Here is a 27740-nt window from a genome sequence, read left to right on the forward strand (position 1 = left end):
CTCAACATGAATGAACTGTGAAATTGTTTCCTCCTGCTCCACGCTCCTCTAAATTGTATGAGATTATGTTAGCCATTTCTACACCTTGTAAGAGCTGTCAGGGCCCCACGAGGTAGCATCAGTAGGTGGGGAGGGAAGGGCCCTAGTGTCTGAGAGGCTGCCTAAACATCAGCTGGTGCATTAGGAGAAAATAACGGGGAATACCCCCCCCCCCGCCTAAGGATTCGTGGGACATGGTCTGCTGCAAATCGAGACGCGCCGGGGGAATGTGATGAGGTGAGCCATAGACATTTCACTTCCTAGACTGCAATCTTCCTAGGAAAATGATCACCCCTGCATCCCACCTCGATCCAGTGTCAAGCACTGCCCTGAGAGCGCGAGCGAATGCTTTCACTGTGAGTAAAACAAGCTAGGGACGCATTCAGGGTTTTAGTTATTTTCAACCTGGAGCTCACTTTCCATCACCTGGATTTGCTTGCTTTGTGGGTTGTATATTATCTCTGATATTAATCTGCACGCACAACATAAAGAGAGCAGTTATGTTTCAGAAGTGACAGTCTTCTATAACAAAATGTAAATGGACGCTGACTGTTCTGTTACGTTAATGAAGTTCATTGAAGGCTGACTCTGAATCTGTACCTATGTGCACACCAGGACATGCAGTTTAAAAGTCTTAGGTTCTTAGGCGTCTGGAGTAGTTGCAGCATCTCACTGAACGTGATGTGGTCACTTGTCACAGGGCTGCATTCTGCTGTCCTGTTCATGGGGATGCATGCACATGCTTCCCGTCTCTGCTGTGATTAGAATCACAGTAACACCAGCTTTTTATCCACTGCTCAGACGCTCCCTATGCAAAGCCTCCCATCTAGGAACGAGGTTAGACGTTCAGTTACCCATGAGGGTGCTCTCAGAGACTTAGCTTCTCATATCTGTCTTCATATTAACTATCTGTAAAGTCCTATGTATTTTGAGATATGAAGTGTGTGTGGGGGTATGGTTTATAAGAAACACAATGAATATCAATCCGAAGCAGAATGCTAGCCTTCGATTGAAATTCAATCACATATATCACATGAATCAATCCATCCCACTCTATATGATGATGACACATGCTGATCTCAGGATTTGACCATCTTCTATATTTATGGATCAAGACTGCCTTTCTCTCAGTGCCCCAGGCTACTGAATTTATGAGTCAGGAGCTAAGGCACACAATCTGTAGGTTTTTTGAAGTTATATAATAATGTGTGTGTGTGTGTGTGTGTGTGTGTGTATGCATATGTGTATGTGTGTGTATGTATGTATATATGTGTATGTGTGTTTGTATGTGTGTGTATAGCGTGTGTATATGTGTATGTATGTTTGTATGTGTGTGTATAGCGTGTGTATATGTGTATGCGTGTGTATGTGTGTGTATGTGTGTATATGTGTATATGTGTATGTATGTGTGTATGTGTGTATATATGTGTATATGTGTATGTATGTGTGTATGTGTGTATATGTGTATGTGTGTGTATGTATGTATGTATGTATGTATGTATGTAATAAAACTGGCTAACTTGCTAGCAAATGCAGTTGAAAATACTTTTTTTAAAAGTTTGTTCTTTTAAATTTCATTTTGTAGAAATGCAAACTAGTTTTTCCTAAATGAATGAACACTTGGTTGCATAAAAATAGTGTCTGTTCTGTTGGTGACTTTTCTTGTATTCTATCTTTTGGAACGAACCTGGGAAAGGAATAGTTAGAGTCACATATTACCCCATCAAAACGTCCATCAGTCATCCAGCTTGGTGAAATAAATGCAAACCATGTGACTCCTTCTAGTGGGAATGAGTCATGTGGAAGTCACAGAATCCTACGGTTGGATCTGATGGCATTAACTTTAGTTTTTTCTTTTACTCATGAGGGTATGTGTATTATTATATGAACTCTAGTGAAGACTTGTGTGAGATCATTTACCAGGTAGCAGTTGAAAGATGATGAAATGAGGCCCTTTCTTCCTCTTCTCAAGTCAAGCTTTACTTTCCAACATGTCTTACTGCTATTCTCACTTGTTTAAACTACAAATTCTCCAGTTGTTATAGTTAGGATTAAAGTTGGATTTCCAGAATTTTTACATACAGAAAAGAAACTTATTGTGCAAGTTTGCAAGTGGCATCTTCTCTTTTCTAACTGTCTGTCTGTCCATCTGTCTGTCCACCCATCCACCCACCCTTCCATTTCATCCATCCATCCATCCATCCATCCGTCTATCTACCTACCTATGTGAAAATGCCTTTTTATGTACACTGAAATTGTAACTTCAATTTTAAACTCATTATTTGTGACTGTGACAATTCTCCGAGTTGTGCATGGATCAGGAACACAAGGATGAGTGCTAATTTCTACTCATGTCATAAGTATTCCCGGCTCGAATAAAAGTCCTCTAAGCCATGTAGATGGTCTCCCAGGAGCCTTGTTAGTACTTTTCTATGGCTTAGCTCACTATTCATTGCAGATTTGACCAGAAATTGGATTCTTGGTCCAATCTCAGTCAATCACCTTGAAAGTAGTAACTGACATTCAGACATAGTTCGTTAGCCTCCATATGCAGATTGAACGCTAATATAGAATCTCAGGCATCATTGGAATGGAAAGTAGAGAGAGTTGGTGTTCAGAGAGAAGAATTGGTCAGAAGGGAGGATGGACGAAGAGATGACAAAGGGACCCTGCCTGGCTGCCCGCTGGCTCTTTAGTTCCCAGACTATCCTGGGACTTGACTGCCCCACTCATGTATGCAGCAATGTAATCTAATTGAACGAATCCCTCTGCTTCTTTCTTCCCCTTCCCAGCTCTCTCAACACTGCAAGGTTGCCTTGGCATCAGGTCACGGCAGCCTGAACTCAAATATGATGTAAGAGACTGCACTCTGGAGCCAGAGCAATGTCCTCCTCGACGTCGGCCTACTGCGCAGGGCAACTCAGAGAGACGCATCCGGTAATAAGACTGTGAGCAGAGCTTGAGATCCACTGGCTCCCAATAACCCCTGAGTGCATGACAAGCAGTGATGATGCAATGACTTACTGGAATAAACTAGCTTTCATAAACATGCACAAGGCAGAAGTGTTACAATCCTGTATGCGTTTTTTGAGGCACGATTGTATTCTGTAGCCCAGGCTAGTCTGGAACTTACCATGTAGCCTCCTGTGGACTGGTGATTATATGTGTTTTAAAATATCATTCGGATTTGTTTATTTCCGGTCAACCTTAAATTATGTTAACAAGTGATCCAGATGCCAATAATATTTTTAATGTATCAACATATTTTGAGATTACAAAATCAAAAATTTATGAAAGAAGCAAACTGACATTTAAACTTTCATAAGGTGTCTTGTTAAATTTAAAGGATTATAAAACATTCATATTCTAGACATCAACTCCCTATTAAACTGGCATGTTTATGAAAATCCTGTTACTGCTCTTAAAGGGCTTGCTATGTGCTAGGGACTGGGCCAAGAATTTTTCATGTATTTGCCCTTTTGAACTTCCTCAAAGTATAATGAAGTAATATTGCGCCTGGAAGACCTTGTGTTTGATAGTTTGCTTGAAACCCTGCAGCCAGGTAGGTGCACACAGGTGGGTTGTTCCCAGTACTACACAGTTACGATAAGAAAAGTGGATGAGGTAGAACTTCAAAAGAGATGAACTCTGGCTGGACACTGTCCCAGGCAGATGGATCTCTGAGTTTAAAGCCAGCCTGATCCATATGGAAACTTTCCAGACAGCTGTTACATGGCAAGACCTTTGCTTCAAAAGTGAACCAAACCAAGCAGTCCCCCCAAACAAAGAAACCACGAGGAGAACAACTACTACCAACGGCAAAATAAGGACCTGGGGAGATGCCTGGAGGGTTCAGTAAATACATTTTATGTAACCAAGAAGTCAGAGGGTTTAAATTAAAACCATGTAGTTATGATTATACACAATTATAGCAATAACAAGGTAATTAAAAGCATGTAGGCGATTGATTCTTACCGAGGGTTAGATGGAGAAGGGGGGTTCATTTCTTTCTGATAGTGACGGCCTTGGTTCACAGGCTGAAAGAAACAAAACATCTGTGAGGCGGAAACCCATCAGCTTGGAGACCTTGGCGCACACCCTCACATCAATCCTTATTTCTGATGTTTTGATATCAACGGTTCTCATTTTTTGAGATCTTATTTCTGATATTCCATCTGCAGGAGAAAGCTGCGTCCCCTTCCCAGCGTAGGCAGAGGCTCTGGGAGACCCAGCAATCCCAGGGTGGCATAACCCACAGAATGCAGGCCACTTTAAAAGGTTCCGTAGCATCTGTGATGTAAACAGAGGCCTCCCTCACATGAGAGCTCTCCGTGTGGAATCTTTAGGCTGTTGCTGCTTCCGGAGACAGCAGAGGAAAACAAGGTCTCCTGTTGAAAGCACTGGCAATGGCTAGAGGCGCAACAAAACATATTTATGTCTCAGGGCCAGTAAGTTGGCGAGGACCACTTCTGTTGCCATTAGCTTGGACTGTTCATGTGAATCTCAGGTCCCACCCCCAAATGTATACGAAAACTGTGAGCATGGATCAAAATGAGCTGACAAAGTGGTGCTAATAAAAAATGGGGACTCTCTAATCCCCCACAATAAACCTTTCCTCATTTCTTGAAACACAACTAAGAAACACACAAAGAACAAGACAGAAAAACAAATGAACGCCAATAATAAAACTTGATTTTCTTCCTCTTTGAGGAGAAAGTTCGGACAGCTAATACCAACTCCATTTTGAGGATAATTCTAAATGTTTTCCTAACGTGGCTAACAACGACAAAATTCTAACATGGAAACCACATTATTTTGCCCTTATTTTACCACACGGTGGAACTTGGCATGCATTTGTGAAGTGCATTTAGAACTCCTACTCCCACAGGGGTTGCTAAGGCCCCTTCACCCTAGTGAGGAGATGTGGTCCCACGGTGCAGAGGTGCAGAGACCAGCTAAGGTCAACGACTATGGTGTGGTATGGGGTGGTGTGGCTATGGTGTGACTGTGTTATGCTGTGGCTGTGTTGTGTTGTGGTGTGGCTGTGGTGATGTGGCTGTGTGGCTGTACACAGAGAGCCTACCTTCCTCAATCCCCACACAGTCCTTATTTTAAGGGCCCTAAAATATTAATACCACAGGTGGTGGGGGTTTGTAAGAGTAAACTCTTACATATGTTCCTTTCAGATGTGTCAATCACGCATGTGAGAATCATGTCACTTAGCCTGGCTACCTGCGATGCACCATACATTTCAGTGCTCACAGATACTTTGGTGAGTGAACGGCAGGCATCGCCATCACGGTAATCAGAAATAACAGCTGGGAGAACAGTGGAAGGGAAATATGTCATAAGGCATAACTCATCTCACCAGAGAAATCAAACTTTCAGCAATTTGCAAGTGAAATTTAGTTGGCAATTTAGGCTTTATTATTTAGAGCAAGAGCTGCTTCTCTGGATCAGCTTGCACTGGGATAGGAAATGTCCCAGTGATGCCGTCGTTGGCATCCACTGTGCGTCGGCAGCACTGAGGCCTCTGGTGAATGGACTTCTGCTTATTTATCTCCACAGGCATTTCCAGAACTTTCTGGGTAGGTATCATAGTTCCATAACCAAGCAAATGTCCACCCCTGGATTTTATAGCCATTAGTTCTATGTAAATTCATTCCGAGCCCTTATTCCAGATGCTGTCTTTCCTTCCTTGGAAAGCTCTTTGCCCTGGGCATGTTAGTTCTTCTAAGTGATCCAAGGGGGAAGAAAGGCACATCCAATAATGACTCACAATAATGTTTGGAAACATTCAATAACAGCTTTTCAGAGAAGGAAAAACTTCATATGCAGCGGTATGTCTGCCTGAAGTCAAATGTCATCAAGTTGACTTTATGGGGCTGAAGACCTGCTACCCTACTCGTGGTATCTCGCATTGAGAAACAGAAGCAGTGACAAGGTTGCACATCCCTACCCTTGCTCTTCACCTCATACAACTGAGGAAGGAGTTTGTGGTGTACTCCTAAACCTTATGTGATCCTCCCTGCACCCAGAAGAAAGGGTCCCCCTTATCTCAACAAGGAGCAGGAACACAGGGGAGAGGCTGATCAAAAGGCCTTGCTAAGCTCTCCTGGTATCCTTCCAGTAGATCATATCACCTTTATTAAATCATGGTTCTCCATGAATTTCCACTCTGTCTAATCTAGCATGACAATAAGCAAGAGACCATTTTTCTTGGAAAATTCAAGTGTAATCATTTCTCTGGGTCTTCCTTTTTTTTTTTTTCTTTTTGAGGTTCTTGGGTCATGAAACACGTATGAAATTAATTTGTAGGCTTAAAAAAAGAAATGAATCTGTCTTCTATTATAAATTCTCAGCCATGGACCTAAGGTGGGTAGTGAAGGAGACATTTTCCTTTTCCTGGGTTTCTCCTATAGACATATCGATAAGTTTGTTTTTTGGGTAGGTAACATCCTGTGACGGTATCTGTGATGGTCAAATAAAATCAAGGTTTGATTTTGGAATTTAGCCTTATCTGCAGAATACTCTAAGTATTCTTAGAGTATAATGCAAAAGGCCATTGCTCATGCCCAGAAGTAACAACACCAACTCCCAATAGCGGCAGCAACTTACTGGTGTCTACGAACGCCTACGAGGGCCACAGCAGTGACACATATTTACCTCAGTTACCTCGTGCTAATTCTCGAGAGGGATGATCTCATTTGAGCCCCACTGCAAGCCTGTGAACTACATATGATTAACTCATTTATTAGAAGAGGACATTCTGCTACTAGTATTAACCCAAGACCGTGCTTGCCAGGACACGGTGCAGCTAGGATCTGTACCCATTCGTGAGACTCCATCTCGGCACTAGTTTGTTTGTATCATTTAACGCAGCTTGGGAATTCACGCAGAATGTGGAATGCAATGTTTCTGAACAACAACCTGGCAGGATCCATTCAGTATACGGAATGGAAAAAGGAAGCAGTCCCAAGATACATTTGTCTGAAGCATACGAGACTGTCTGATGTTTATAAATTAAGTTCACTTGATTTGACACTCACAGCATGTCGCTATATATTTAAAGTTAACGACAGTAAGATTTTAAGCACACTGATGAACGTGGGCCTGTTATATATAGTTGAGTTATATCAGGCAACACACACTCGGAGAATAAGGACCATTCATATTGTGAGGTGACTTTTGTAGTCGCTAGCCATAGAACAACTCGCACATAACCATATTTTCTCCTGACAGCACAGAAATGACCGCGACTCTAATATCAGTTTCCTCGTATCATTTCTCAGTTTCATCTGATTTTATCTACAGTGCAGCACAATCAAAACCCTACCTTCCTAGTTTACCCAGATAACAAACAAGCCCGGCATATCCTGCAAGAGCTGAGGAACTAATGAGTCTGTGGATGAGAAGAAATTAAGACCCATTAGGTAAGAAACACCTACAATGCCCGTTTTGTACGCACAGCAGCCTGGACTCAGGAAAAACACAGAAAGGTGCCTGGCAGAGACATGAACCGCCGGTCAATGCACACAGGCCTGGCAGTGGAGGGCTCTGTCCTTTAGGTGGCGCTGTTGCCATGTCCTCGTACGAGGAAGCTGCGCTCATAAAATTAACCACCACCCAGAAGCTTTGATTTCGTATGATCAATTTGCTGGAAATGTTGAGGTAAGGGAGAGCAGGGAAGGCTAAATAAAAGAACAAGAGATAAGATAATCCTGCTATGTTGAGAGGTACAGACAATATTTTTATGTTGTTATGTAAAATCCATTGAAAATGGCAATAATATCGCAAGGTTAATCAAGGCCATAAATAACTTGCCTGAGGACCTCGGCATATGCTGGGGATTTTATTAAGTGAATTTCGCCTCATTTTTCTCCAAATATTATGCTCTGCAATATGCCACATTGATGGATGCATAAGATGAACATTTAAATCCCCTCGCTCCCTTTTTTCTAAGCTGGGGGGGGCGGTTCATGTATTTGATATTAGGTTATGGGATGGGGGTTTCTAATCCAAAGAAATGATAGCTTTGAGGCGTCTACTCAGAGAACAACATGCGCTTTTCTTGTCTCTACGTTCATGGAGGGGCAGAAATAATTGAAGTAGTTAGAAAAAAATAAAAATAAAAAAAAGAGGAAACCACTAAAGGTGAATCAGTGGGTGGGGACACCAGTGTGTAAGCTCAACCTTTTCTTGGAGCGCCCCAGTCCGTGTGCACGGCCCCAGGATGCCTGCTTAGCTCCAGTAGCCATGAGAAGAGGAACTCCTGCCGGGTAGCAGGCTCCTAACATGGAAAGGCCCTTTGGTGAGTTCATTTTATAGGTGTAAACGACTAACATAGGATTTGGGCCCAGAACAGCTTTATATTCTCTTGATGATCATATGAAACTGTATTTGTGTTGGTGTGTACGTGTGTGTGTGTGTGTGTGTGTGTGTTACATGCACATACTCCTGCACTCCCCACACGCTCGCCATGAATGGAACACTTTTATGTTGTTGCCAATCAAATTCAGGAACACATTTACTTAAAAATTCATTGTAACTAAGTCTTACTTTCCTTCCCGAGGCCGCCTAGAACCCAGTTTCTGAACAAATCTCATGAGGGTTACTCTTTGCAGAATGCCTCTAAAATCGATTGCTTGTAGCCTGGTTTCCACAGAAGTTGTAAAGTATTGTTTTAATCGAATTTGGGTCTAAGTTAGATACTTTGAAAAATTTTTCTGTCAAAGGCCAATGGATTTCTCAGTAGGCTTGATTCATTTAGCTTAAGAAGGCCACAAAAGCCAATTTGTGACGAGAAATATGGTTACATTTAATTACACTTTAAGTGACTAATTTATTACACCTAAACACTTTTTAAATAGTACACACTGCTCGGGACTGTACTGGTGCTAGGGAGCCAGAGCTTGTGGCAGACGCAACAGCTCCTGCTAAACGCGTCACCGTGTTCCGTGTGTGATCTCTAGCTCCACACAGCAGCCTCTGTGACGTCCTCCCGTGAGGGCAGACACTGGGCGAGGCCTCACTAAGTCTCCTTTTCATGCGATTGCTCTCAAAGGCTTGCTCAGAGAGAGAGCTTCTCTGGGCATATACTGAATGTTTATTATCAATATTTAACAGAAAACATTGCATGTGCCACTCAAGATTTACTTAAGCAAAAAAAAAAAAAAAAAAAAAAAAGCAATGTTTACTCTGGAGCGGATGAAAACCAGTTTAGAGTAGAAAGGAATTATTCAGGGTGCACGTTACCGACTGTTTCACTCAATCAGTGACTGACAAGCAGCCATGCTGCCTCATGCCAGGTTGTCTTTAGGGGTCCTACATCCAGGACCAGGGCCACTGGTAACAAGATATTTAATGTTGCTAAGAGCTAGAGTTGGGCCGACTGACAAGGCGGAAGGCCGAATGTATTTGAGGATGGGGACATTTATCTGATATTGCTGTAACTTACAGTCCTGCAATGAGTGTAAAACAATTTAAAAATAAATCCTCTAGGGGCTGGCTCAGCAGCTAATGGTGCTTTCCACAGAGCCTGACAACTGGGCCCAATCAATCCCTGGGACTGCCATGGTGGAAGAGAACTAATTCTGCCAGCTGTGCTCCAACATCCATGCCGGGGCCATGGTGCGTACCCCTCACGGATAGATGAATGTAAAGGACTTCTTTAATAAAAAGTTAGCCACCCTGTAAGGCAGAGGAGGCGGTGGAAACAACCAAACCCAGACAAAATCCAAACAAACAAGTGGGTGTGTCCCAAAGGGAGAGGTCGATGGAAGAGCAGGCAGGCTGGCAGAGAACAGGGACAGGGGACACTGTGGCTGGAGCGCAGTGTCATTCGCCTGTGCACATGCTGGATGGGGTGGGGCAGGCAGCCAGGGTGAGTCTCAAGTTCTATGTGAGCTGAGGGAGAGGTCCTGAAGAGAAGGGTATCTGGCATAAGGAGAGACGCTGCTCTTACCTCCACCGTCTGCCCCTTTCTGGGATCTGAAATGCCTTCCTCCGTTTTGTCTGCATGTAAACTTGCACTCCTTCCTGAGCTCTGACCTAAGTGAGGACGTCTGACAGCGTGCCTGGGACCTAGAGGCCATGTTGGTATGGATTGCTCCTTCCTATACCTTCCCACAGTTCTTTGTCTCACTGACACTCATCATCCTGAATCGCAGAGCTTCTGTCGCTCTGTGAGCATCCTAAGGTGGGGACACGTTTTATCCCTAACATCCCTCCTAGTCCCCACTACATTGTACTAAATAGGTGCGGAATGAGTGCATGCAACACAGAATGACCAAGTCTGGGACGGGAGGTGGACATTTACTCCTGGCTCTGGGCACAGAGGAAGATATGGCCTTTACAGTGAGGCCTAGGGTAGTGCCACAGAAAGTCCTGGAGCTGTCTGGGTGTCAATCCGGAGCAAGGTACACGGATACCCTCACCGTGCAGGTAAGGAGCTGGAACTGTAACTGGTTTGAAAGCTTGGAGGGAATGGCGGAGAGAAGGGGGAAGTGAGGCTGGGGTAGGGTGGTCTCTCAGAGTGCAGGGAGCCCTCAGACTCCAGAGGCAATGGGAGTCACTGCTTTACATACAGAGGAGAACGGAGCGGATCCGGGCTCTACAAAGGTCCAGTGTGAAAAAAAACAAGAAATACAATTTTAAAAAGATTTGCTGTGCTCATGTGTGCGTGTCTGTGGGAGTAGATGTCATGTGTGTGAATATCCACAGGGACCAGAAGAGGAGGTTGGGTCCCCTAGAGCTGGAGTAGCAGGCAGCTGTGGGCTGCCTGCTGTGGAGAACATGGGAGCGGGGGAGGGGGGGATGTTTTCCAGTCTGGCTCGAGGGCCACTGGGGGCAACGCCATTTGGGCATGGAGAGGCCGGGAGGCCTGCCCTGTGGCTTCGCACCATCTCCACACCTTTTCTCGGGAGAGGGAAGAGGCACAGGCTCTCAGAGCAGCTGAAACAATGCTCGTAAATTGCTCTATTTAAACTCCACGTGAGCAGCAGGATGCGGAGTTCATTACGGAATGCAATTTCCCATTTGTTGCTAGTTCCAGTGGTGGAGCAAACCGAACTTGATGAAATAATAAACACGTCCCATGAATCTGAAGGTAGGACTTTTCAAATTTATTTCTGTCTAAAAAAATAGACTTTCCACTTCCTCATTTGGCTGAATAGAGGCGTTATTAGGCTCATTGCTAATAGTGCTATCTTTGGCCGTGCGCTTGGAGAGCGGGTACTTGTCATGCAGGAGACTTCTGTTTTTTTTTGCCAGAACAGGACAGCGATGAGAACCCCGTATCCAGGGCAACCAAGAGTTCAGACTTCTCAGTCCATAAATAATCATTCCCCAGCTTGCCCTCTGTACTCCTGGTCTCTGAGCCACTTTCTGACAAAATGGGCTCCATCCGGAGGCTGCCACTCTTTCTCTAACTGGGGCTTAAACGACTGCTGGGGAATATTCTATAAAAAAAGGCACCGTTTCACTTCTGTCTGCAACTGACTCTTGTAATTTTTACTCTGGTGAGAGGATGCTCTGTGGCCAAAGTCATGGGGACATAGATACCATTTAGCACCAAGCTGCCTAGAAAGTTCTGGGTATCAATGGCTGCGTCTAATGAAACCAGATTTAGCAAGAGGAAGCTGGAGACAGGGGAGATGGAGACAAAGGTCCCAAAGTGAGCACTGGTGGTAACTGTTCGCCTTTGAACCTCCTTAGAGACTTCTGGATTCACTGTCCATGATGACTTGCATGTTCTCTCAAGAGCACAGGAACCTCATCTTCCATTGGATGCCTGTAGCACCCATTTGACAAGCAACTCACATACCAAGAGTCAGGAAGACAGCCAGGCCACTTCTCAGGAGCCGCAGTGTTCTCACAGGAAGTGGAGCTGCTAATGGCAGGTGGAAGGACTCATGTAACTAACACATTGGACTACACGCCAAGAGGCTGCCCAGATACACGATGTCTACAAAACTGTTGGGGGGGCCTGGAACAACTGGCAGATAGCAAACAATTATCTATTAAATATGCAAAACCTATCTTCTGTCTACTACATTTGAACTTACCATTATGTAGGTTTAAAACGTATCTTAAACATTTTAAGGATTTATTGATATTTATTTAATGTGTTTGCGTGTTTTGTCTGTGTGTTCATCTGGTGCTCGTGGAGGTAGGAAGAGGACATGGATACCTTGGGACTGGAGTTACCGTACTTTTAAATGATGCACTGTCTCCCCAGCCACGTTTCTATGATGGGAACCTTTATTATTTCCATTTGGCACCTGAACAAGCAGGCAAGAGAGGGTCAGGGACCTATGTTGGCCCTGTGGGAGTCGGAATTATTCTCTGGCTATTTTAGTTGGGATTACAGACAGACCACACGAGAAGAGGCAGCTTTTGTTAACTAAAGCGTTTCCGCCCTGGGAATGGAGGCCAGGATGTTGCATGTGCTCGGCAAGGCTCTGACCACTGTGCTACATTTACAAGCCTGAGTCAAAGTTACTTTATCTTTCCTTCTCTGCTAGGCCATGGCTATACTAATGTGCTTTAACATGTGAGCATGTGGCAGTGTCAGCCTTTAAAACATATCTGAAGCTCTTAACACAACCCCTCAAACACACAGAGGAGTCAGTCAGTGAACCTCAGTGACGTGTACACAAGGTTCCTTTCTGTCCTCACTGGGAGCAGTACTTACTGTGGTCGTACTCACCATTGTCCATTCACTTAGTGAGCACTTCACTGAAAACTATCATGTCTCTTTTATGTGGTAAGGGGCTTGTGCTAGAAGCAGGAGTTGTCAGAGTCCATTTCGGTGCGTGATTTTATACACTGCTGTGGTTTGTGCGTTTTCCCCAAGTCTATTATAACAGACACGTCATCACCTACATGAAGCAGAGTGGGGCGGGGTCCTTAAGAGGTAGTTAGAGAGCAAGGACTCTGAGTTCGTGAGTGAATTAATCCCATTATTGTAGGAGCGAGTTCTTGACAACAAGACTCGTTGAGCTCCTTTCCACTAGTGTGTTTCTGCTCCCTGTGCCTTCTCCGTTTTCCCTGCTTTCATGGGACAGTGCAGGAAGACCCTGGACCTTTCAGCCTTCAGAACTGAACAAAGTCGGTCTCTGTATTCATCAGTGACTTGGTTCTCATCTGCTGTGCAGAACCAAGGAGAACTACGGCAACCAATCATCATACCTACATTTCCAAGAGGGCATAAGACAGTCTGAGACGCGACAGTGCCATCCTATGCTACCTGTCCTTCCCATAAAAGCCTATTTCAGAATGAGCTCTGCACGCCTCTCATGGTCGGCGGCTCACTTTTGACTCTACTTTCCCCAGGCGAGTCTGGGCTCGCTCCTTTTGAAGGCAAGGGAATGGATGCGAAGTATAGGACTCACAGGTGGGAGACAGGAGTTCCACGTGGTCGTGTCATCGCTGCTGGTACTGATGCTGACATTACAGTTGTCCACCTGGGATGCGCTCAGGCCATGAGGAGCCCCGGTGTCCTCTAGGTCTTCATTCTGCTGCCGCCTGAGGCTTGCCAGCATCTGTAGCTCAGATTCGCTCATCTGGCTGGGCTGATAGTTTCTCCAGTTGTATTCCTGACCCAGAGAGAGAGAGAAGAGAGATGACAGAGAATTGTGGTTTCCATTTTATGAGCCATGGACAAGTGTGACTACTGCCCTACCTTCAACAGAGGCCCAAACGCTCTCATGAGGAGCCTCAAAAGCATCAAACTGGCATCTGCCTGAGTTTGCTTGTGAATGCCAGTGTCCTCTGGCGGCCTGGCTCGATAACTGAGATGACTCCTCCTGGGGGAGGCCTTTTCTGACAATAACAAATGGGGCCAGCTCCTCTGTTATGTGTTCTTGTAGAATTTAAAAGTTTTGACTTTTAGCATTTGTCTCAATTATAACTGTCTAACTAACTACCCTGAGACTGACGAGTCAGCCGTGAGCTCTGCATAGATGGCTGCCACGACTGCCTGACTCCAGCTGGATTCCCACGGTGAAGATTCGTAGGTATTTACTCCGGGGCCTAAACTTGAAGCAGCGTTTAATGGAATGAATCTATCTGTTTACTGCGGATGCATTTTGGAGAGAGGGTTTCCCTGTAGCCCAGGCTGGCCTCAAAGTCACAGAAATCCTCCTATTTTAGCCTCTTGAGGGCTGAGGTTGCAGGTGCAAGTTACCACAGCCAATTTAAGAGGAACTCTGCAAAGAAAAGCTCCTTTTCTAGACAAAACCAGCTTATACGGTGTGATGGTTTGTATATGCTCAGCCCAGGGAGTGGTGCTATTAGAAGGTGTGGCACTGTGGGCGTGGCCTTTTTGGAGTAGGCGTAGCACTGTGGGTGTGGGCTTTAAGACCCTCATCCTAGCCCCTTGGAAGGAATATTCTGCTAGCAGCCTTCAGAGGAAGATGTAGATCTCTCAGCTCCTCCTGCACCATGCCTCCCTGAATGCTGCCACGCTCCTGCCCTGATGACAATGGACTGAACCTCTGAATCTGTCTGTAAGCCAGCTCCAATTAAATGCTGTCCTTATAAGAGTTGCCTTGGTCATGGTGTCTGTTCACAGCAGTAAAACCCTACCTAAGACGTAATGGATGGATTTTACCACTCTAAGTCCCCAGATACAAATAAACATCATTTCTTCTTTTAATTATTATAAAAATATTTTTAGCTTGTGTGTGCGTGCGTGCGTGCGTGTGTGCATGTATGCATGTGCGTGTGTACCCATGAGTGACATGGAGTACATGTGGAAGTCAGAGGACAACTAGCAAGGGGGAGTTCTCTCCTTCTATCATCTGGGTCACAGAGATGGAACTCAGGTTGTCAGGCTTGGTAGCAAGTGCCTTTACCTGCTGAGCCATTTTGACAGCACGTAAATCTTACTTCAATGTACAGGACAGGGATTAATATACGAAAACTTGGACACATTTTGTTTCCTTTCCTGTGGCTTAAACCATGACTAAAAACTTGGCCTTACATATGAGCAATGCATTTACACTCAAGTCTAACCCGTGACTTGAAAGTGACCTTGAGGCAGAAGGAACACCCATTCAGAGCCTGCCCCACTTGTGGCCCATGCATATACAGCCACCAAACTAGATAGGATGGATGAAGCAAAGAAGTGCAGGCCGACAGGAGCCGGATGTAGATCGCTCCTGAGAGACACAGCCAGAATACAGCAAATACAGAGGCGAATGCCAGCAGCAAACCACTGACCTGAGAACGGGACCCACATTGAAGGAATCAGAGAAAGGACTGAAAGAGCTTGAAGAGGCTCAAGACCCCATATGAACAACAATGCCAAGCAACCAGAGCTTCCAGGGACTAAGCCACTACCTAAAGACTATACATGGACTGACCCTGGACTTTGACCTCATAGGTAGCAATGAATATCCTAGTAAGAGCACCAGTGGAAGGGGAAGCCCTGGGTCCTGCAAGACTGAACCCCAGTGAACGTGATTGTTGGGGGAGGGCGTAATGGGGGAGGATGGGGAGGGAAGCCCATATAGAAGGAGGGGGATGGGTTAGGGGATGTTGGCCCGGAAACCGGAAGGGGAATAAAAATCAAAATGTAAATAAGAAATACTCAAGTTAATAAAGATTACAAAAAAGTGACTGAAATCTCCTGGCATATCTGGAAATATTGGTTATAGTCACAGGGACTTCCTATTGCACACACGAATGTTCAGATCTTCCCATGGAGACCTTGACTTACTTTCTTGAAGGACACTCAGAGTTAGTTACTGCCTTTTGTTTTTATTATTTTATGAAAAATCTAATCCTGAAAACAGCTCTTGGAGTTCCCAGGATACCAGATGATTTCTAATAAGGCATTGCCACCTCTATAACTTGGATTTTTAAAATATTGCTGTTTGATAATATGATGAGAAGACTTTTTGGAGTGTTGTTGGGAACCTCAAATAAATCCTTCTTCATGGCTCCACAAGACCTCTCCCCATATACTTTTTAAGGTATCATGGAAATTCTTTGTATGTACTTTATCGTGTCTATATTTGGTCATAATAAAAACTCATTTTATGGTTTTCTTATTGATTTATAAAACATCTTTACATATGGAGGACAGTACCCCTTGCCATCGCTGTCACAGCCATTTCCTGGCTCATCATCTTGCTTTTCACTTTGTTCACAGATACAGAACTCTCTCCTCCTGTTAAAACTGAATGCATTTTCACTACAAATACAGTAACTTCTTGTCATGCCACAAGTACTACCTTACTTTCTTGTTTTCCTCTTCTCCCTCACCTAAGATTCCCTTCCTCTCCCTCTCATAGCTCCCTTTTATCTTCCCACCCCAGACCCTTCTAAGTCCAATATGAGAGTAAACATAGAGTATTCATCCTTCTGTCTGACTTATTTTGCTTAACATAATGATCTCTAGTTACACCAATTTCCCTGCAAATATCTCAACTTATTTTCTTAAGGTTGGATAAAACTTTATTGTGTATAAGTGCCATCTTCTCTTTACCCATTCATCTTTGATGGATACCCAGGCATTTGTGAACAGAACAGCAATGGACGGTAGTGTAGGAGTATCTCCGTATACTAACTAGGAGTCTTTGGTTTTGTCCTCAGGATTATACTCAGGACACAGGGTAGATTTTAGTGTATAGGGGAACTTTCACACTAAACTCCACAGCGGCCCGTCCGGTTTCCATTCCTGCCGGCAGTGTGTGAGGGTGATTGCTTGTTTTCTCGATGATAGCCATTCTGATAAAGAAAATGGACTCTCAATGCAGCTTTAACTTGCGTTCTCATGATAGCTAAAGATATTGAACATCCTTTCAAATATTTACTGATTATTTGTGCTTCTTTTGAGGACCATGTGCTCAGTTCCTCAGCTCATTTACTGAATGGATGATTCGTTTCTTTCTCTGGTGTTTAAATTTTTGTAATTCTTTATGTATTCCAGATGTTAATTTCCTGCCTGATGTGTGATTGGCGAAAACATTCCTTCCATTCTTCCGTAGGCTGCTTCTTCACTCTGCCGAGGTTTCCTTGTTCTTCCTCATTTTCTATGGCCCTGAGGAGCATCTGTAGGCCATTTGAGATAGCTCAGATTCCTTACTGCAAGCACTCACAGTTAGACACTTCCCTCTTAGAACTGACTTTGTTACACTGCAAGGGCTGGTAGTTGTGCTTTAACTTTCATTTGATTTTTAAGAATTTAAAAACACCCACTGCTTTCATTAGAGTGCACGAATAAGTCTCCGAGTCTTTGTGAGGTTTCTCTTGTTACTGAGTTCTAGTTTTATTCCTAGAACTCAATATGTAAGGAGCCACTTTAATGAATTTGTTTGGGTTTGCTTTGTGACCTAGAAGGTGGCTTATTTTAGAGAGAGGCCATGGCCTTCTGAGAAAAGCGTATGTTCTCTGTGTATGTTAGGTCCACTTTATCTATGGTGTAGTTTATCTGATGTTTCTTGGTTGGAACTTAGTTTGTGCTGCCCATCTAAACATGAGTGAGGGATCGCAGAGCCATCCTGGATCTTGACGTCACTCACCTCTTATTCTCATTAGTGTTTGTTTTAGGAAGTTAAGAAAAAAAGTCCCAAATTTGGCTTCCACCTATTCACAATTATTATGTCTCCTTGATGGATTGTTTCTGTTGTTATAATGTAGGAACATTAATGAACATTTAAGAAGCTTTGGGGAAAAAAATATCACAAGACGAACCACATTTACATTCCAATGAAAAAACCACTAAAAAAGCAAATATTTCAAAGTCACAAGAAGTAGTCACGGTAACAGTAAGCGCACAGCAGCGTGATCAGCATCACTGTCAGGAGATATATGCACCCCAGCTACAGTAGTTACATAAAGTGGTTACAACTGTGAAAATGTGAGGCCCTGCACACACTGCTGGGTGGGAATATAAATGGAGTGAATAATCCAGAAAAACAAGGTTATAGTTTCTCAAAATGTTAAGCATAGAGTGCTCATGAGACCCCGAAATCCATGCCTGAACACATACAATGGGAACCAAAAATTCATTTTCTCTTATACACACACACACACACACACACACACACACACAGACACACACACACAGACACACACACAGACACACAGACACACACACACAGACACACACACACAGACACACACACACACAGACACACACACACACAGACACACACACACACACACACACACACACACACACACACACACACACTCACACACATGTTCTGAATAGCCAAAAGGTGAGAATAGCCCAAATGCCCATCAACTAACAAATGGAATTTTATTTGTCCATTTTATATAAAAGAGATAATAAAGGTTTATTACATCCAGTCTACAGGACCTTGAAAGCATTGTGCTACAGGAAAGCAGGGACATGTAGAGGCTGCGTATCACGTGATTCCATTATCTGACAAACCCAGGGTAGGCAAGTACACAGACGAAGAAAGTAGATTAAGATATCAGAAGCTGGAAAAGGAGCGGAAGCACCTGACCGTGGACAACTTCCGTCACGGGTGGTGAAGCTGCTCTGTAACCAGGTCACCGCGGAGGTTACAGAGCGTATGAACATTCCTGGATTGTCTACTTAACTTTGGGTGCAGCAGTGGACAGGTGACATTCTGTCCTGCCTTTCAGGTTGTGGATCTGAACATGCCACTGTGTCACACCACTGTGTCAAGTTATGGTCTGACATATCAGTGTGTCACACCAGCATGTCACTCGGCTTAGCATTGCGATTACTTGTTTTTACAATGGAAAACGACACTTTAAATTCTCAATATTTCCTTAGGAAGAAGTTGGTATGTCCTAGTATGACTGGTTCATGTATCCAGCCTGTTTATTTAATCCACAGCCTGTACTGTGCCCAAATGGCAACCCTGGGTGTTGAGAAGGAAGAGAGCTTGAGGTAGGAGATTCTGTCAGACAGATCTAAAGCCAGGCCCTGGTTTTGCCATTTCCAGCCACCACTGTGGACACCATCTATTTCTTCATGCCTCGGTTTCTTCATCTGTGCGGGGACATTTGATGGCCTTAGTAGTACACAGCGGATGCCATCCCTGCACAAACAGCACACAGCAGGTTAGTGAGGTCCATACTTTGCATTTGAAAACGCTGTGCAGTTTGGCTCTCACATATCCACCAAAAGCTCAGGTGCTAAAGACTAGATCCCGCCCCCTCCCCGCCATGTATGTGTGTGTGGCCATGTATGTGTGCCATGGGGCATGTGTGTAGGCTGGAGGACTTGTGGAGAGGTTTTCTCCTGTTACCTTAATGTGGATTCTTGGCACCGAACTCAGATATCCAGATTTGTGCACTAAGCCATCTTGCTGTTCCCGGAAGTGCAGCTTTTGAGAGGTGGGCTACTGAATGGTGTCAGGTCATCCTGGTCATGTCATTAAAGGGGACTGTGGGGTATCTCCCTCTCTCTCTTTTGTAACATGTCCATGAAGTTTTGCCATGTGCTGCTATTGTATATGCTGTCCACAGGCCCCCAGACAACAGGCCTAAGCAATAAGCAATCATGAACTGAAACCTTCCAACTGTGAGTCAAAATAAATTTCATTCTCTTTAAAAGCCAATCATCTTGTCTATATGTTATTGCCATAGCTAATACATGTATCTTCATGAATAACTATATTAAAATTATGTGTGACATAAAACAAAAGGTAGAAATTAACGTGGTTGAGATTTAAAAGTTGAGGACAGTTTAAGCCTTGGGTTTGAATGGATTTAATCCAATGGGTTGTGTTTGGAATCCATGGCTTAGTGGGAAAACATCCCTGCAGGACCTCGGTGTTGACAATCAATCCTTGTAATCCGTTGTTGCCATTCCCTTCCATCATTTTCTGTGGCAGAGAGGACTGGGCTAGTCGAGGAAGACAGCACACGATTATCATTAACGGTCTAGCACACTTAGAGGATGCCTCACTGAAGTTCAAGGTGACACTGAGAGTTAATTAAGTTTGCTTTCAGTAGAGTTGGTGGTCTGTGGTAAGAGCCTTCCACCACGGGCACTACCGAGGCCGCGGCTGAGGAATGCTTGCCTGAGCTACTACAGTACTCTGCAGTAGTGTGAATGAAGAAGATGGCCTGATTCATTCCACAAATGCCTACTGAGATGCCTTGCCCTGTCAGGTTCTTTCGCATTAGCCTTGCTTTAAACTCTATGCATTCTCATGATTTTATCTCCTAAGGAAATACACTGCCCTCTGGAAGGGGTACGGAGAAGGGAGCGGCTTCTCCCGAGCTTATAGGCAGAGCGACTGGTGGCGGACAGGTAATTAACTTAGCTCTCCAAGTCAGTTTTGATTTGCAATCTTTTAAGCCATTTCGAAATCACAAGGAAGACCACATCAAATGATTTCCTTATTATTTTTTAGCATTGTGAGTTGCACATCATGAACCCCAATCCCACTCATCTCTCCCTCTCCCCATACCTGCCCTCCACCTTTGTGAACCCCTCCCCCAAACAAAGGAGAAATCCTTTCATTGTGGACGCTGTAGTGTGTCACGGTGGACCCTCCCTGGGATTCCTCTCAGGTATCCTGTTATTGCCCTCTCCATAGAACTTCTGTAGTTTTAGATCTGTAGGACTGACTCCTTCACACTGTCCAGCAGTTCACTGATAGGGTAGATGTTGGGATGGGCTCGGGCCTCAGAAGTATCTGAGTTGGTTAGCCCACCGGCTCTCCCACATCCACACCACTGGGGCAAGCTCTCCTGCCTTACCCCGGGGTGGGCCATCCGATGCTGCAGCCAGTGAAGGGCAGAGACAACTCCTCCACTCTCATGTCCCTGGGGCTGCCTAGGCAGGGTCCAGGGTCCATTCTCCTGAGCGTTGCAGTCAGTGAGGGACAGGGCCAGTTCTCTCACTCTCACACCCTCATGGGCAGTTCACCCGCACCCCCACTATCAGGGTCTACTCTACTTATGCTGCCCGGCCAAGGTGCAGGGACTGCTTTCCCAATTGACGTAGTAGGTGAGGGTTAGGGACAGCTCTCCTGTCTGCTGCAGGTGGTGAGGGTGGAAAGGGAGGGGAGGAGATCTCATCCTTGTCCATGCCACCAACAGGTCCAGTGGCAGGGCCAGCTCTCCCATGTACATATCCCTGGGGCCATCTCCTGCAACCAGGGCCAGCTCTACTGTGCTTCCTAGGCCATGTACAGGCCTTGCTCTTCTGACTGCTGTAGCTGGCTGGGGTGGGGCCAGCTCTCCCGTTCTCTTACCTCCAGGGTTCTGCTTTCTCATGGTGCCCAAGGTTAGGGGTGGGGCCAGTTCTGCACAGCCCTCAGACATCAGCATGTCACTGCATGGAAGCCTAGACTAGGGATGTTTGCCTGGCCTTTGGTGGTAACAGAGCCCCTGCTGCTGCAGGGTAATGGACCCAGACAAGGTTCTGGGTAACACCAGCGGCTACTCATGTCAGGCTGTACCTCACTACCCCCGAGTCACCAGTTCGGCCTCTCTTCATTGTGCACACATCCTCTGGTTTCTCTTCTTTTCCATTTCTTCACCTTAGTGGCACCCGGAGGTCCCAGAGTTTCAGGTTTAGTCTCAGCAGTCCTATGCACGACCTATGCATTATGGCACCAGGCAGGGGTCACCCTGGGCATGGTCTGTCCCCATGAGCCTGTGTGGCGCTGGTCTGGTGGTCATCTTGGGCTTTCTCATCCCCAGGCCCTCCAGCACGGCCCCGCTTGGGGGTATCGTCTGTCTTGGGCTCATTCCTGTCAGATGCCCATGGTCCCAGGCTGGGTTCATCTTATCTCTGGCTTTCTCCCAGCCCTGGAAGCCTGTCCGGCCTGTGCAGGTCTCGTCGTATTGTTAGGCTACTAATCACTCAGCTATTCCTAGGTCTGAACACTGAGCAGAGACATGGCTTTTCTCCTCTCTGCCGCTCCTGACACACATGTGAGACACAGCAGCCACACTGCAGCCCCTCTAGGAGCATGTCCTTATTAGTTTTAAAGGAGGCCCGCAGCGTAGTCTTCACATCCAGGGGACTCCACACACAGGATATTGTCTAACTGACTCACCCGCGCACTGAGAGGGTCATGTAATTCTGACTCTAAAGGGCTCAGCATAGCATGTTAGCTGGAACCTAATTTTGCCTCCTTGCAGGAAAGGGAGAGGCTGCCCATCAGTTTGGTTAGGAATAAGGCAACAGGCTGAAGGCTGTCAGCTCAGCTGGCCCTGCCTCCTGCAAAGTTCTTTGCTTGCCACATCCTTCAGGTTGTTATTTTCATTGATTGCCTTCAGATCTTAGTTGCAAAGGCATTGAGACAGTGGTCCTCAAGCTTCCTAATGCTGCAGCCCTTCAATGCAGTTCCTCATGCTGTAGTGACCCCCAACCATAACACTATTTTGTTGCTACTTCATAATTGTAATTCTGTTACTTTATGAGTAGCAATTTTATGAGTCATAATGTAAATATTTTATATGCAGGATGGTCTTAGGCAAACTCTGTGAAAGGGTCATTCTATTTCCAAAGGGGTCAAGAGCAACAGGTTAGGAACCACTGCGTTAGGAATGGCTGTTGCTCTCATGAGCCTTGTAGTTAACAAAGCGAGTAAGACTTCTGGGATGAGACAGCCATAAGGCGGCAAAGGATGAAGGACCACACAAATAGTCACACGGGGCTTTGACGTCAGCCAAGGAAAACAAACTCCAGCTAGGATAAACCATGGCACATGAAATAACCTTTGAACCTGATGCTCTTCGCCTAGTCTCCTTTTTCAAGATTTTGGTGGAATAGCTTAATTGGTTCAATATCTGCTTGCAAAATTTCAGAGCTTCAGCCTCAATTTATAGTGTGAAGAGAAGTGGGATACAGCCCCATGACTGGATCAGACCAAGAACCTTACTTCCTGTTTCTTCCCAGATGGGAGAGGAACCTCCCCTTCATGGGGGAAGATGGTGCCTAATCTTTACAATGGGTGATACTGTGGTACATTCTAATCCTCAGGCCAAAAATGCAAGTCAAGGCAGAAGCATGCAGATCATGTTCATAGGAAACCTTTAAACAGATTAGAAAGTAGCACTTGCACATTACTGTTTTAGAAATGAAACAATACTAACCCAAGGTTGGTAACAGGGATGTGGACAGCTATAATTAGCTGAAACCCTATAGTAAGAAACTGCTTCCTCTGTTCAAACCAATTTTCTGTAAAAGCCTAAAATTTCACCAAAAGATATATTATTAATAGTTCCCAAATGAATACTACCCATTTGCCTGATAATAAATGGCATTTCATACACAAAGGAAAACTATGCAAGCATTCATTGACTACTGACCAACAAAATGCTATGAGAGAGAACATTAGAGAGATATAGAGGTAAAACTGATCCTGGGGACAGCAGTTATAGGAGAGTGACAAGAATGGGCAGTAACAGAACACAGTAGGATCTCTGAGGTGTTACTGTTTTTCTGCCTTAACTGGGACGATGGTTATATGACCATGACATATGCTTCTGGGTACCACAATGACAAAGTCACTAAAAGTTAATGTCTGGTGACTAACTCTGGCGGTTCTGTGTCGTGGCGGAGAGTGAGTGGCATTCTCGCCCTTACATTTGCTCTTGTGTTTTGCGTACATAAGTAGGGTTTAGGAAGTCATTTCGGAGTCCTATATGACAGCAGGAAGAGTATGAGACGCCGTTCTTCTGATCTAACTTTAATTGGCATTTTAATTTGAGGATTCGCTTCCTTTCCATTGTGCTGGCAACACTGCTTAGTTCCTGAAGCCGCCATTTAAATTAATAACTGATGGTACACTGACATCCTGGGGCTTCTCCCCACTGGCGTGCTGTGCGTCCCTGGGAGGACTTGCTCTGGGGACACAGGGCTAACGATACAAATGAGGAGCGAGAAGGAAGCCCAAGTGGGAGTGTGAAGTAGCACACGCTCAGCCGCCCTGCCCATTCACAATTTATGGTGCTTCGTAGCACTTGTCTACTACACAAGGGGAAATGACAACTTAAAGACTGAGCCAGGGTAGGACCTAGAACACTCTGCTAAGGGTAGAGGGTGTGGTATTGGCTCACACAACATAAACTACAATACAGTAATTCAAAAGAACCAACGTCCCAGAGCCTAGAGAGCATTTTATATATATATCTGTAATTACAGATATATGTGTAATGAGAGCCCAGTGCCAACACCTTTCAGCACCCAGCGCTCACGACAGCCCTGAATTCCATATACACCTATCCTCCAGAGGGACTCAGAAAGCAAGTTCTTGGGTAATTAAACTCAAATTTAATTCCTTGGGAGGAGATAAGTAATATTTAGTATGACTCACGTGCTGGTACTTTTTGGAAGGAGGGCCACAGAGCAAGCTTTAAAGGATTTTTTTATATTGATGTGCTGTGTTTGTAGAGTACAGCATAACCCATGATCTATACAGAAACACACTTTCATACGTTTCCCTTGTTCGTCAACTTGCTAATTTGCAGAAAGAATTCTGACAATTACAGCTGGATTCTTTTTATTAACCTTTCAGTGAGTGAAAACTGATTTCTAATTTTCCAGCAGCTATCTTTTGAGTTCAAGGTACTTCTTGAGCTTAACAATTAAATATCCAGTAGGAGGAATGCGGCAGTCAAGCTGAAGAGGTCTCCTATTCAAGGATACGACATCTTCAAGGTAACAGTAGCCTTGGACATGGGACAAGCAGAGCAGCCTTTAATAAATGATATTAAACCTTTCTTTTGGGAACTGAGGTACTTGAGTAACTAAGGTCACTGAGTATTATAGAAATGGAAAGAGCATAGTAAGCAATGTGAAGTTTGGGGTGTGAAGAGGGAACACCTTAGTGGGGTTAACAAGAATGCTGACAAACTGTGCAAGCTTACTTTTAATAGAAGTCAAGCTGCCACATGAACTGTCATGGACTAGTTGTGGTAGACTCTAAGGTCTCTCTCTCCCTCCTTCCCTCGCTTCCTCCTTTCCTCTCTCCCTTTCCCCCTCCTCCTCTCCTCTCTTCTCTCCTCTTCTCTCTCTCTCTCTCTCTCTCTCTCTCTCTCTCTCTCTCTCTCTCTCCCTCTCGTGTGTGTGTGTGTGTGTGTGTGTGTGTGTGTGTGTATGTGTACACATGCTTACACGAATGTTGGTGCCTGTACACAAATATTTTAAAGTTTTTCTTTTATTTGGAGGTCTGAAACAAATGTCAAATGTCTTTCTTGATTCAATTATTCTCTACCTTATACGCTGAGGCAGGACCTCTCACTTGAACTCAGAACTTCTTGATCCAGCTACTCTAACTAATCAGCTTGCTCCAGAGATCTTTTGTCTCCTTATAATGCTGGATTGTCAGAAGGGACCCTGCGCCCACACAACATTTACACAGGTGTTGGGGATCCACACCTCCAGTGCCTATGCTTGCACGGCAAGCTCTTTACCACACTCATCTCCTCAGGTCCGGTTTCTTCAACTTTTGAAAATCTGAAATTGCATCTCTTCATGACCGTAGCAGGCAGTGTTTGGCACCAAGCTGCCCACTAACAGACTCTAGAGCGTCCTAATGGCTTCTACTGCTCTACAACAATGCTACCCAAATTATCATCATCCCTCTGCTTTTCCTTGTTTCCCGGAACCTCTGCTCTAGAGAACTGGCCTTACAACTAGACTAGACACTGGATGTAATGAATCCCAAGACGCAAACCATTCTGTAGCAGCAGCAGGATTTGGGATTAACTATTCATTCTGAAGAGAGCAGAGGGGCTAGGATCAGGCTCCTCTGCTAATTCACACATGAACGCTACTTAATCCCTGGGTTCTGTAGTTTCAGCAATAAACTTGGACAAAACTTAGGTGAAGACCTTGTCTTTTTGGGGATGGGAGCGAGTAGAATTCTGATGAAACGTAAATATCAGACTGTTCCTGAAGGCTGCTAACTGGTGGGGATGTGCAATGTGGTTCAGCGCCATGGACTATGAAAACTGGCATGGCTGCCAGTTTTGCCACAGTTCTGCTCATCACCTGTGAGGCAACATCACCTACAGCTTAGCCCTGGGAGCAGGGCAGGCACACACAAGCTGGCAGAATGCAGAGAATCCCCGTTCTTGTTTCCAAATATTTCATAGGACACATGCGTTCACTCTGTGTAGAGCTTATGGAACTATGAAATGCAAGACGCGTATGCGCTTAACAGCAGCCGCTTACCAAACCATCGTTGGAATTGGTTTTGTGAACTTCGTTAATCTGCGAAGGCTTTCACTCGCCTTTAGAATGTCAGGAATAGTGGTGTCCGTGTTCCTGGGCAGTCCTTCTCCACAATGGCCTATTGGATTACAGGGCAGATGTTCTGCACACACTGTTTTATTTCATAGTCAGAACAATGCTATGAATAAATATTCTTCACCCTCCCTGCCCACACACACACATCCTGGTCCTCAGATGAGGTAACTGGGGCTGAAAACATAAATAACAAGTCCAGGGGCTCAAAGGAAGAACGCCGCACAACCTCTTGCAGGTCTGTCTGACCTGAGTTAGTGCTCCGGGCCGGCCGCCGTAGCCCTGGCTCCTGACTTATCTGCTTAAAAGGAAGGAAAGGCAGGTGATGGAGTGCTCTGTTTGGAGAAGCCTGCTGCCAGCTGCCTCCAGGGCGGCAGGAGGCCAATGGGCACCTGTGACGGAACTGTCAGATGGAGCCGAGTCACCTCTAAGTGAACCTGTGCAACGGGGCCGGGGCAGCAAACATATGTCCGATATGCGGGGAACCTGATCTTGGAGCAGGTGCCTGGAACAAAGCAACATTGTTGTAGTTGAAGCAAGCGAGGGCTCAGAAACACATTTCTAAATTCTTTAAACAACGGGGTCTAGCTGGAAAAACAGCTGCAAACGGCACACTCCAGGGGCAAATTCAAAGAGAGACAGATGGCTTCCCTTCGAATAAAGAGTATTATATAACTTAGAAAATGTGGAACTTTATAGGAATGGAATAAGGCCTTTAAGACTTACAAATAATTTTAAAATCCATTTTTCTTTTTACTAAGCTCGGAGAGCAAAGAATTACATAGGCTTTTATTACTTTTTAATAAATATGGTGATATCTCTTTCCTGTTCTAATACTGGGCTGGGACATCCAAGGGAGACAGTGAATCTAATCCCTTTGTATGTTATGCTAAATGGTGTGAAAATTAACTAAAGAACAATACGCCTAGATTAAACAAAGCCTAAAATACATTAAAAATATTCTTCTGTAACTGAGTTTTGAGATAAAAATGGAGATCTGAAGGTTAAAGTAGAAAATAGGAGTTACGTATAATTCTCCCCCAAGGAAAGCACCGGAAGTTGCACTCTGGCCCTTCTGTCTTTCTTATGAAGGTGACCAGTTTTCAATGAGCCCCACCTTCTCTTGGTGCCACTACCCACATTCTCACTATGGCGACATATGCACGGCAAGTGGAGCTCCCGAGCCTGTTAGGCAAGACTATTTATTTGTTTGAAGATGCATAGAGCAACACTGCGGGTCTAAAATGGCTCATTCATAATGGCTTGAATGCAGTTGTATACACAGAGAAGTTTAATTACCAGCTATCTACGTGGCTGCAATATTACCCAAGGGCTGTGCTTCTTTCTTAATTAAAAATATTTGAGCTTCATATTAAAGAACTCTATTAAAATATGAATAAAACATTGCAAAGGAGAAGTTTACCAAGCACGCCGCAAATCAATTTCAGGAAACATTCCTAAGAGGGCACCTTTC

General features: G+C 44.8%; 1 protein-coding gene, 1 long non-coding RNA gene and 1 other non-coding gene across 3 annotated transcripts in view; 1 reads left to right on the forward strand and 2 right to left on the reverse strand.

Moving 5' to 3' along the window:
- Positions 1 to 27740, reverse strand: part of Cfap20dc (CFAP20 domain containing) — a 240639-nt gene that overhangs the window by 37110 nt on the left and 175789 nt on the right. The window contains exons 13-14 of the mRNA XM_032917591.1: positions 13434 to 13637; positions 4015 to 4076 (exon numbers count right to left, since the gene is read on the reverse strand). Of these exons, the coding sequence (XP_032773482.1) occupies positions 4015 to 4076; positions 13434 to 13637 (266 nt within the window). The remainder of the gene's footprint in view (positions 1 to 4014; positions 4077 to 13433; positions 13638 to 27740) is intronic.
- LOC116913407 lies at positions 11042 to 12163 on the forward strand. Its single transcript, XR_004389613.1, has 2 exons — positions 11042 to 11146; positions 11311 to 12163. It is a non-coding gene; the product is annotated as an uncharacterized LOC116913407 (long non-coding RNA).
- Positions 21852 to 21983, reverse strand: LOC116914133. The gene has a single exon (XR_004389694.1). It is a non-coding gene; the product is annotated as a small nucleolar RNA SNORA17 (small nucleolar RNA).

This window comes from Rattus rattus, chromosome 12, assembly GCF_011064425.1.
Source record: "Rattus rattus isolate New Zealand chromosome 12, Rrattus_CSIRO_v1, whole genome shotgun sequence".
In the NCBI taxonomy this organism is placed as follows: domain Eukaryota; kingdom Metazoa; phylum Chordata; class Mammalia; order Rodentia; family Muridae; genus Rattus; species Rattus rattus.